Raw genomic sequence first — 12,368 nt, forward strand, 5'->3', positions numbered from 1 at the left:
ACTTGGTGTAAATCCTGACGCCTAAATTAGGTGCAAAGCAGGTGTATTTTATAACAACGCACATAGATTTTAGAAATGCCCATGCCCTGCCCCTTCCCATAGCCACATCCCCTTTTCAACTGAGAATTTAGGCACACCGCATTATAGAATACACTTAGCGAGGTGTGCGGGTAAATCTTAATGCCAATTAGTGCTGATAATTGTTAACATCAATTAACAGTGCTGATTAGCTAGTTAACCAATTAAGTTATGTGCATTTTTTGCAGAATACACTTCAATTGCCACACGGAAATTAAGGCACCATATATAGAATCCTGGGGATAAAAACCAAAATGCAGGAGTTCTGACGCACAGATTTTGGGAGCTTGCAAAAAGCATCTGGAGTTTTCTGTAGCGTTTCCCTAGCCCTGGGTTTCTTCTGGCAGGGTTTATTACTGCAGTAGGAGGAAGGCATTCACCCTATTGGGCTATCTCCTCTGTCTAGACCCTGTCTTCCCCTCCCTCCTCATGCCTCTCACTTCCCTGCCCCTTTTCTGCACAATTACTGCTCCCAGCCTTTCTCCTACTTATTTCATGCTAGCCCATAAATTGCGTATCCCATGCAAGTGACACTCCCGGGACCAGAGAGAGCTTAGACACAGCCCCTACAGCATCCAGAGTCATCTGCTCCCCGGCATCATGAGGGCTGTTCTCACTGGCCTCTGCATCCTCTCTGCGCTTATTGTTCCAGGTGAGGTAACAGAGGGGGGTTTCTCCTCAGTCTTTTCGTTTACAAGTCTGCAATCCAGCATAAGGGTTCTCCTGTCTGTGGCATAATCTGTGGGGTATTTCACAGGCTGGCAGCACTGCAGTATCATAGATGAAGGGACTGCATACCTACAATGCCCCATTCAAACTACCGCAGGCTTGCTGCGTACTGGCTAACAGATTCCTTCGGTTCATCTTTTATCCTGGTTTCCTTTTTCCCCTTTCTTCCCTGTCTTCAGGGCTTCTTCCTCCCATATTTTCTTCGTCTCCCTCTATCTTCCCCCACGTCTCTCCTGCTTTCTCTTTCTGACAGCCTCCCTCCCTCTTCCTTTTTTCTGTCTCTGCAGTATCAAATTTTCATCTGTCTCTCCTGTCCACGCTGACAGTCTCTCTCTGTCCTTTTTCTGTCTCTGCAGTTTTAGGTTTCCAGAATAGCTGTGGTTAATTGTGACACATTGCAGCTGAGTCAAAGGAAGACTTTTCCCCGTTTTGTGCTTTTTTTTTTTTTTTTAATGATTGATTTTATTTTTGATTCTTTGTTTCTGATGGGATGGGTGCCATTTTGCCTAAAATTAAAGGCATCTAGAGGGAATGTACCCAGTCTAGCTCATCTAATAAACCTTACAGGCACCTCTAGCTTTTCTATCTCGCTGTAGAACATATTGCAGTGAAGAAAAAGCACCCTCTGGCATTTCCAACCTATCTCAGTGTATCACTGTGTAGGGAATAAAGACTCGCCCCAGGCATTCTTATCTCAGCTACCTCACCGTATCACACCACTGGGAATATCCCTGGACATTCCTTCTGTATCACTTTGCTATGACACAATTGTAACCTAGCATTTTTGTGCATAAGTAGTCAGAATGTAGAACAGAGACTTCTCAAATAGTGATGATGCACTCAACAAAATAACCTATCCGGCATTTATCAGTTATTAGGGGCACAAACAAGCCTGCCATGTTAACTGGCACAGATCCTATGGGTGGGGTCAACAGAGTGCTGGCTAGAGAAAGATGGAGGTATGAAATGCTCGTTTGAATGATTGAGAACATTTTCCACAAGGCTGCGTCTGTTTTCGTATGCAGTCCTGCTTCTGTAGCGTGTGCAGGGCTGTAACACTGGTGGAGTAATGGTAGATCAGTAAACAGGGCAAAGTGGTTGAGCAAATATCTGAAATTAGAAAGCAAATGATTTTGTGATGCAGTGCATTTGATCTTGTGGTGTGCTCAACATGTGAAAAAAAAAAAGATTTTTATTGACAAATACCCTTCCTTTGGATGCCGTCCCACCTTAAAGGTACCAAATTATGAATAAACTGCTCAATGGTTTTCTTCACAGTTTTTCAATCATATTTATCAATAGAAATCAAACAAAATAAAACATGGAAAAGAAAATAAGATGATACCTTTTTTTATTGGACATAACTTAATACATTTCTTGATTAGCTTTCGAAGGTTGCCCTTCTTCGTCAGATCGGAAATAAGCAAATGTGCTAGCTGACAGTGTATATAAGTGAAAACCTTCAAGCATTACTATGACAGTCTGACAGGGTGAGAGGATGGGGGTGGGTCAGAGGTATGCATGGGGACATCAAAGCATATCATTGATATTCTAACAGGATGGGTGTGGATAGGTGAGGGGTGGGGTGATCAACAGAGACATACAGCTTTATGGTTTATAATGGGCTAGGAACCCCAGGTCCTTGTTAAGTCCTTTCTGTTGGGTGTTAAAATAAGCACATTTGCTTATTTCCGATCTGACGAAGAAGGGCAACCTTCGAAAGCTAATCAAGAAATGTATTAAGTTATGTCCAATAAAAAAGGTATCATCTTATTTTCTTTTCCATGTTTTATTTTGTTTGATTTCTATTGATAACCTTAAGAGTGAACTAACACGGCTACCACACTCCTCAATCATATTTGAATCTTAGGAAGAGACATCCTGTAGAATTTTAACATTTTATTAGAGCATTATATATGTTTTTCTTTGTATTCTTTCCAACCCAGTGGAAGTTGGAAATAATTTTAAAGGGGTTGTCCATCTGTTTAGGGGGTAATAACTCCCTGAAAATGTAATGGATTGGGATGAAACCTGGCATATGGGGGGGGGGGGGGGGGGAGTGAAAAGATACAATGAGTTCCAAAATAGGCCAAATTGGATCAGGGGTTCTAGAATAACAAGCCCTCAAAATATGTCCCAATGTATTTCTAAACGAAAAGGATTTTCAGCTTCAGTAACATAGAAGCTTAGAGCAAAATATAGCAATTAGAGGACAAAGCAAAGCAGTTTAAAAGGTGGAATTCCCTACTCTTCCAAACCCCAAATTAACCCTACCCCCTAAACCTTTTCCCCTTGCAAATATCTCACCCCCAAATGCCCCCAAAGCTCAAACACTATATCCCTGTGATTGCCCTACCACTCCACAAACTACTTTATCCCCACCCCACAAACTGCTTCTCCTCAAAAACTATCCCACTGCAAATGCCTCACCACCCTGCAAAATGCACTGCCCCCTAAAATTACTCCCTGAGTACTCCCAAAATTATTCACTGCAACTGTTACACCAAATTGCTACAGTCTTGAATCTTACCCTCCTGCAATGACTCTATCACCATGCAAACTGCCTTGACCCCAAAGACTACCCTCTGCAACTGCCCCATCATCCCACAAACTACCCCACTCCCAAAAACTACCCTACCCAACACCCTTGCAGCTGCCACAACCCCCAAATCTATCCCCTCTGCAACTGCCCCACCACCCCACAAATTTCCCACCTCTAAAATTTCCCTACTACTCATATGCCCTGAACAGGGGCAGATTAAGCCATTGGCAAACTTTGCACATATTTTGTATCTACACGTTTCAGGAGCCCTATGAGATGTGCTTAGGTGATTAGGATTGACAACTGCCTGGCTTTTTTCAGAGATCAGCAGAATTTTACATTAATGTCCAGATGATGGAAGAATGGGTAATGTCTGGACATTTTTCTGAGTTTAAAACTTCCATCTACAGTTCTCCCTTCCCCCTTCCTTGGGAGTGAGCCTGCCCTGCCTGCTTCCATTATATCTAGCAGCAGAAAATGTAGATAGGCTCCAGTTACCATATTTGCCCTAAGGAAAAAGAGTATACATGTCCTGCTAACTGTTGTGCTCCACCCCACCCCTGTCACATCCCTGCCACACGCCCCACCCCCTGTCATTTTGGCACCCCCCCAGATTCCCTCTCTCTCCCCCATGTATATCCCCTCCCCAATTTTCCAGCATCCCTCCATCCACATGACTCCATTCACTACCTCTCCCCTCCTGTACCTTATTGTAGTGCCCTGGTGTTCTAGTGGCCTCTTTGTGGCAGGAAAGAGCCCCCTCTTTCCTGCCCGGCATGGCTGTAGACCTCTCGTACTCCTTGCGCCAATTCAAAATGGCTGCCAGGAGTTCAAGAAGTGACCTTGCAAGACTTATGAGGAAATCTTGCAAGGTCACTGTAAGACCACCCAGGCACCACACTAAGGTAAAGGAGAAGAAGGGAGGATCAGATGCCCACCTGCCCAACCACTCGCCAGCCTGTCCATTTATCTGCAAAGCCCAACCGGATACCCAGACGTGTCCTCAAAAAGAGGACATGTCCAGGTAAAACCGGACGTATAGTATACCCTGTGTGTGGAGTACTGGAAGGCAGCTCTAATCACAGAGCCTGTGAATAGGATTGAGCCAATGGGAAGGCAGTGATGTTGGGGTGGAGCACTGGAAGGCAGCCTTAGTCACAAGGATGAGTGGGATGGAGCCAATGGGAAGGCAGTGGGGGTGGAGCACTGGAAGGCAGCTCTAGTAGTCACAGTGACTGTGAATAGGATCTAGCCAATGGGAAGGCAGTGGGGAAGGAGCCCGGGATGGCAGCTCTAATCTCAAGAAGGGAGGAGGTAACCTGGAGGATGTTTCTCTGCTATCTTTGTGAAGTTTCTGCATGTGGTGGGGGGAGATGGAAAAGGAATGAACCACCTTTAAAAATGGCCCAATACATTTCTATGGGAGAAGCAGTTCCAACAGCTGCAACATATATACACTGATTCTCTGTAACACAGTGATATTGCACCTTTCAAACTGCCTTCTCCTATCATCATCTCTTCTCCTGGCACACACTTATACATGTATTTACATGTAGAGGGACTGGAAAAAATTCCATTAACCATGCTCTGCCTGCTTTTTCCACTTGTTTAAATTTTATAATAGTAAAAATGAATATAAAAAAGACCCCAGATTTACAGACGGGAGCATATTTGCACAAAACAGAATGAAAGCTGGTGTCATCATGGCATCCATTGGCATCATCTTGCAGTGTTCCTTTGTGGCTTGACATGAGAAGGGATGGCAGCTAGGTGTGTGCTATACAGATCTTGCATGCTTATCTACCTGATAGTATGGAAACCATAGGAAAAAGATTATAAAAAGTTCTTGAATGAGGAATGATCACTTACAGCAGTCATGCTTTACAGCTTGCAGCTGGGATAGAGCCTTCATTTCATGGTCAAGAATAGTAGGGTGCCCATCTCTTTCGAAAATGAGCACAATTGTGTCCTTTATTAGTGTAAAGATGTCATCTTTCTTGGCTCCAAAATTAATCACGATGGTGAGTTCACCCCTGAGATCAAGAGACGGCTGACACTTGCAAGAAGTGTGATGGTCAGCATGAACAACATCTGGAAGAGCAAGAACATCAGCCTGGCAAGCAAATGTAGATTGGTCAGTGCAATCATTTTCCCCGATAGCAACATATAGTTGTGAATCTTGGACACTGAGAAAGGAAGACAGGCAAAAAATTGATGTATTTGAATTATGATGCTTATGCATCCTATGGACAGCCAAAATAACAAACCAAGCAGTTCTGGAACTTATCAAATAAAAAATCTCGCTGAAGGCCAAGGAAACAAAACAAAAGCTCTTCTATTTTGGTCACATCATGCGAAGCAAGTCCCTTGAAAAAGACATCATGCTTGGAATGGCTAGTGGCAAAAGAAAAAGAGGCCACCCAAGAATTTGCTGGATGGATACTATCAAGGAAGATACTGGAATGAACATAGCAGAACTGAAAGAAGCTGTGAGAGATTGGAAGACATGGCAAACACAGATCCATAGAGTGGCTGAGAGCTGTACTCGACTGATCAGATAAGGAAGGAATTAATGTAAATCTGTACTGCAAGATTTTCTGCTTAGTCTGTCACATGATTACCAGGGTAGAAATGGCTTTTTTACCATTCAAACACTTTACTATATATTGCAAAGAAACCTGGAACGATTCGGGGTGCCAGGTTACCCTGGTGTAGGGCAGGATTAAGGCACATGGACGTAACCTGCTTAGAACTGAAAAGTGGTAGCGGGATATAAGCCATAATGTCAATGTTAATGTTAAATAAAAAGAAATTATGGACTTATCTCCTGCAACTAGGTGTGCAAACTTGCATCAGTTCTATGGCCAGCATAACTGCTTACGCTTAAGGACATGCGCATGTATATATCTAGTTATGCTGGTATTCAATAAAGAAGAGGAGGTGCCTAGTTTCCTTTGTAGAATAAGCTCCTACCAGGTACCCTCCAGGTGCTTATTTATAGATGCACAGTTATAGAATTACCCTCTAGAAGCCCAACAAACCCATCTTTTACTCTAAGGTTAGATCAGACGCAGTGGTGTGCTGGTAAATTTTTAACAATGGGCTCTCTCTTTGGGTGTAGCCAATCTTGCAATGGGGGGGGGGGGGAGTGGATGGGGGAGGCAATGCAGTCCTCTCTTTCTCCCCCGCCCGCACCATGCGGGCACACTACATATACGTTTTCTGGCATGGATGCCGAGCCCCACCAGCCAAATAAAAGGACTGCCGCCACTCCCCACTGCTTGTTTCTGGCTCTGAGAAGCATGTCAGGACTTCTTGCACATGCTCAGAGCATGAGTGAGAAGTCCCAGAATGCTGCTCAGAACAATATTTGGCTGGCGGCTCCCAAATTTCTTAAAAACTTAACAAATGGCTCTCACGAGTCGGTGCAAGCCGACTCCACCACACCACTGGATCAGAGACACAAATAATAAATAAAACAGTTACAAGCAATTAAAGCAGCCATATTGTTTCCAGACATAAATGACTTTAGCAAACCACATATAAATTGTTGAAAACATCCTACAGAGCGCACATAATTAAATCTTCTAGGCATGCATAGAAGAGTAAATTAGAAAACCTACTTGAGTAGACTTCATATGTGCATCGTGAAGCTTATCAAGAAAACTGAAATACCTCTTTAATTCTGCAGACTACCCAGTGCTCATAAACAGAGAAATGAGTCACCAGTCTAAAGGAGAAAGAAATCCTCATCTGTTATTAATTTAGAATCCATATAAAAATGAAAGCCTTAGTTGGCTGCTTTTTAACAGTACTATTCAAAACAGCCATTAAATATTATCCACATTCCTCTGAAGCTCAAAAGCTATAATATAAATAAAAAAATTCACAGGACCAAAATAACTAAATGTTGTGAGGTCAAAAAAAATTGAAGATGTTTACGTTTTTCAGTTTATAAGTTACTCTTCCTCATGGAGTTATTCCATATCTATCTGCAGGACATATTAAAAATTATTGATGTGATTCAGATTTCTAAATTGATTTATGTTACTTCAGATTCTCGGATTGTGAGTTCCAGTAAGGGTCACGAAGATGTAATTTTGGACGATAGGTTGGAACTCTCAGCCTTTCTTGAATCTTCTTCAGTTAATATTACTACTCGGGCCACCCTCCTGCTTATGTTTTTACAAGAGGTCGACAAAGATTGGATTCTTAGAGAATATTTTAAGCATCAACAAGTACATGTTTGTGGTCAAAGTATTTCTATTTTCCCAGACGTATCTAGACCTATGCAACTCTGTTGAAAACAGTTTTTTTTTTTTTAATCTTTGAAATCACGGACCCTTGCAATTGGGGCAATGTTTTTTGAGGGTTCTTTCCAAGTATCTGGTCAAATATCAGGGAAATAAGTTTATCTTCAATGACCCCATTCAGTTGAATGAGTTTTTTTTGTGTAGTAATAGTTTATTTCCCTTTATGCTTTATCACTTATTTCCTGTTTATATTGACATTATAGACTGGGTTGTTATGTTTTCTTCTGATGTTTTCCTTGTCCTATTTTCTGCTTATCTTATTCCATTTTCTATTTTTGTTGTTCATTTATTGTATCAACTGAAAAAAATACATTTAAAAATTGACTCTACATCTTTTGTGCTGAATTTCCTTGCTGCTATTTCAGATTATAGACTTTTGCATACATGAGACCAAACTCTAGGGACCATTGCCCTTACATAATGGAAACTCCTTCCAATTCAGCTTATGATGGAGGGGGTCATATTTGCAGGTTTCTAAATTATTGAAGACCTGGCTATTTATAAAGCATTTTGGAATTTAATTTATTTATGGTTAAGTTATTGCTGTTAACCATGTGAGTCACTTACGCAGTTCCGGCTGAATATTGTCTGGGACCTGCATAAGTTCTGGTGGCCAGGACATTTCTGGTGAGGGGATCTATCAGGTTCCCATAATGTTCCCCTCCCCCTTTAATAGGACTGAATTCTCTTCCATACCCTCCCAAAAGCATGTTTTAAAAAAAATGTATTTATTTGAAATTGGATATACCGCCACATCACATAGACTTCAAGGCGGTTTTCAGTCTTAAATGTGAACCAGTAGAAATGAGAAAAGGGACACAGACATCATAACAGCAACACCACAATTGAATGGAAACCAAGAAGAAACTGAATTGCAAAATAATAAATCACCTCAGCAGACAAGTTGGAGCTTAGGTTATAACCAGCAGAAATTAAATATATAACTACTAGTAAAAAGGGCCCGTTTCTGACACAAATGAAATGGACACTAGCAAGGTTTTCCTCGGCTCCCCTGCAGCCACCCATGTCCAGCAGCCCTAATCTCCCCCTGCGCCCACTGCAGCCACCCATGTCTAGCAAACCTCCTCTCTCCCCTGCCCCCCTCCTGCCACCCATGTCCAGCGACCCTCCTCTCTCCCCTGCCCCCCTTCCAGCCACCCATGTCCAGCAATCCTCCTCTGGACATGGTTCAGCTGTGAGGCATGGTTTCCCCTCCCCCCCCAGGGTTCTGAAGTTGATATCATAATGGCTACGGTGATGTCAGCCTGATCTACGGAGCATAGCAGACCAACTCAGAATGAGTCACGGTCCCAGGCAAGTCAGAACATTGGAGGTGAGAATTATTATATAGGATAACACACTAGGGCACCTGTTTACAAAGCCACTGTGTGGTACTGCTGACATCAGCATAAAAAAGTAGGAGGATGACCCAGAGACCCACTGAAGTATTATTAAACATAAAGGGGGTCTTTTACTAAGGTGCGCCAACTGGTTTTTAGAGTGAGCTAAAAAAGCTAGCACATCTTAGTAAAAGACCCCCAAAGTGGGGTAAGTGCCATAAAAGAATAATATGAAATAAATTAGGGGGTCTTTTACTTAGCCACAGTGGCGTTTTTAGCGCATGCTAATGATTAGCACACGCTAAATGCTAGAGATGCCCATAGGATTATATGGCCATCACTAGTGTTTAGCTCATGCTAATCATTAGTGCACGCTAAAAATGCTACTGTGGCTTAGTAAAAGACCCCCTAAATTAACTAAAAGTCTGAGAGAACAGCTAGATCTGAAGTGCATGCAGATTTAAATTCTGAGCAGAGATGGATCACAAGTTTGTGGGCTCCTGGGCTCCTCCCCCTTCCCAGCCGCAACCACTGGACTGTACAGAGAGGCTGCTACGCAAAGCCTGCCTTGATAATGAGAAGGCTCCCCCTCAGACCTATTGAAAGAAGGAATAAGAAGTTTAGAACATGCGGATCTCAGCAGACAAGTTGGAGCTTAGGTTATAACCAGCAGAAAAAGGTAATGAGGTAGACCTGAGTGAAACACCTTATGTGCAAGCATTAGTGGGGGGGGGGGGGGGGGGGGGGGGGCAAGTCTATAAAGTGGCACCTAAAATAAGTGCCACAGAGGGGTGTGTCCAATTCTATAACAACATTAGGGCATGCCTAACCTGTTATAGAATATTAGCATTAATTGGAATTGGCACACAGAAATTTAGGCATAACCACTTACACCAGAGTGGTGTAATCTGGTGTGCCTATATGCACTTTGAAATGCACACAGCTGATGGTATTCTATAAGTTGTATACATTGCTAGGCGGAACGCTCATGACGCACTCAGGCTTCGTCCATAGGTACAGCCCACTCGCAGTTATGCACTAACCCCTGGATTCTATGAAGGGCACCCAAATTTGCCTACCCTTGTTTGGGCACAATCTTGAGATGCACATGCAACTAAATTGGGTAATGAGACAATTAATGGGCACTAACAATTTATTTGGTTTTTGTTCACACCTTTTTTCGAACAGTAGCACAAGGTGAGCTATATTCAGGTACACTGGGTATTTTCCTGTCCCAGCAGGGCTCACAATCTAAGTTTGTACCCGAGACAATGGAGGGTTAAGTGACTTGCCCAAGATCACAAGAAGCAGTAGTGGGATTTGAACCGCCCACTTCTGGATGCCCAAATCCAGTGCTCTAACCACTAGGCCACTCCTCCACTCCTTTTAAAAGAGAAACAAGATGTTAACTGGCACCAATTTGGATTTGCACATGCATCTTGCTATGTGCTATTCTATAATACTGGGCATCCAAATCCCATAGCATGCAACCCAAAAGGAGGCAGGGCTATGGGAGGGGCATGGGCAGGTCAGGGATGTTCCAGACATTTGTTCACTGTGTTATAGAATACCACAGATGTGCGCCATGAATTATACCTGATTTCAGCAAGTATAACTCCTGGCACCTAAATCTGGGCACGGGAATCGGCTCTAAGTGCTTTTCTATAAAGGGCACTCAACCCTGAGCTCCCTTTATAGAACAGCATTGGGCACCAACTTTTCTGGTGCCCAAATTTGGGTTCCATTTACTGAATCTGGTCCTATGCATGAATTTAGAATAGCACCTAGCACATATGCACATAACTGCCTATGGATGGTACCAATCATGCATGAGTGCAGCTATTTTATTAACTTGGCACAAAAATTGGTGCGTTAATAGTTTAATAATTTACAGCATTTGATATACCACCCTTCAAAATGGCCAGAGTGGTTTATAATCCAATGCAAAAGGTAGAAAAGAATGCTATTACTTAAAGGAAATATACAAACATACAGATACAGCCATTCGAGGCGGTTCCCAATCACAGGGGCCCTTTTCCTAAGACGCATAGGTGCCTACATGCCCCCAATGCGTGTCAAGTTTGAGTTACCACTCGGCTACCGCATGGCCCTTGTGGTAATTTCATTTTTGACGTGCATCCAATACGCGTGCCAGAAAATATTTTTATTTTCTGGCGCGCAGGTGGTAATCAGGCAGTAATCGGCATATTATGCGCATAGACCATTACCGCCCGGTTATCACATGAGACCTTACCACTAGATCGATGGCTGGCGGTAAGGTCTCAGACCCATGGACGCATAGCAAGTTTCATTTTGCCACATGTCCATTTTTGGCAAAAATTTAAAACAAGTGATCTGCAAGGTATCTTTAATAAAATCCTTTTGAGGTTATATTGATCTGCTGGCTTATTTTCCACGTTGGATTTTACAGATCACTTGCCTTGCTGTTTTTTGGGACAAAAATTTAAAACAGGCATTTTTTTACAAGTGCGCTGAAAAATTATTCTGCGCACGCCCAAAACATGTGTCTACACTACCGCAGGCCATTTTTCAGCACGCCTTTGTAAAAGGGCCCCACAATTTGCCATCTCCATTTAAAATTCAGGTTTCTGACAGTGCCCGCCCCGGATAAACACCCAAGCCAAATACTTGGTGGAAAGAACATGTTTTAAGTTTCACTTTAAATTGACTTAATGAAATGTCCTCCTGTAAATCTTGGGGAAGCTGGTTGCATAAAAATGGAGCCCATCAAAAAAATGCACTGCCTCACGCTACAGTGAGAGGTGCCTTTTGCGAACTAGGAAGGGCCAGCAATGCAGAATTTGCTGACCGCAAGGCCTGACTGGGACAGTAATGTCATAATAAAGGAATCAAATAAGCTGGCTTTCCTCCACACGACACCTTGTGAGCTAATAATAAAATCTTCTACAAAGGCTTAAATTCCACAGGGAGCCAATAGTAACAAACAGACAGGGGTGTGACAAATTCCCTCCAGTTCACCCCTCCCAACAGCCTAATACCAGCATTCTGCAGCGTTTTCAATCTCTTTACCGAGTTATGGGCAATCCCCAAGTACACCATATAACCGTAATCTAACTTTGAAATAACTAATGCACGCATTAGCCATGTCTTATAAAATTACCTTGATGGAGTTTAAATTGAATTCTGTACTTGACTAGGAGCCAGAAATGGTATAACATGATTAGACCTTATTGCTCCATAAATTAACTTAATGGTCATGTTTTGTATTAGCTGAAGACATCTGAGTGAGCAAAGGGGTAATTCTATAAGTAGTGAATGTATAGAATTTATGGTAGGACAGAATGGAATGATTGCTTTAAACTGCATCTAATTTGGATGGATTCA

At 42.6% G+C, this 12,368-nt stretch overlaps 1 protein-coding gene across 2 annotated transcripts in view; it reads left to right on the forward strand.

Annotated features, from left to right (window-relative positions):
• Window positions 1-489: 489 nt before the first annotated feature.
• LOC115475535 (phospholipase A2 inhibitor and Ly6/PLAUR domain-containing protein-like) overlaps window positions 490-12,368 on the forward strand; it is a 51,027-nt gene continuing 39,148 nt past the window's right edge. Inside the window, exon 1 of one of the 2 annotated variants that reach the window (XM_030211316.1) lies at window positions 490-730. In XM_030211316.1, the coding sequence (XP_030067176.1) occupies window positions 679-730 (52 nt within the window). In that variant the 5' untranslated portion in view covers window positions 490-678. The remainder of the gene's footprint in view (window positions 731-12,368) is intronic. The other variant, XM_030211315.1, reaches the window with a different exon arrangement.

The sequence above is a fragment of the Microcaecilia unicolor genome, chromosome 8 (assembly GCF_901765095.1).
Source record: "Microcaecilia unicolor chromosome 8, aMicUni1.1, whole genome shotgun sequence".
NCBI classification, from domain to species: Eukaryota; Metazoa; Chordata; class Amphibia; order Gymnophiona; family Siphonopidae; genus Microcaecilia; species Microcaecilia unicolor.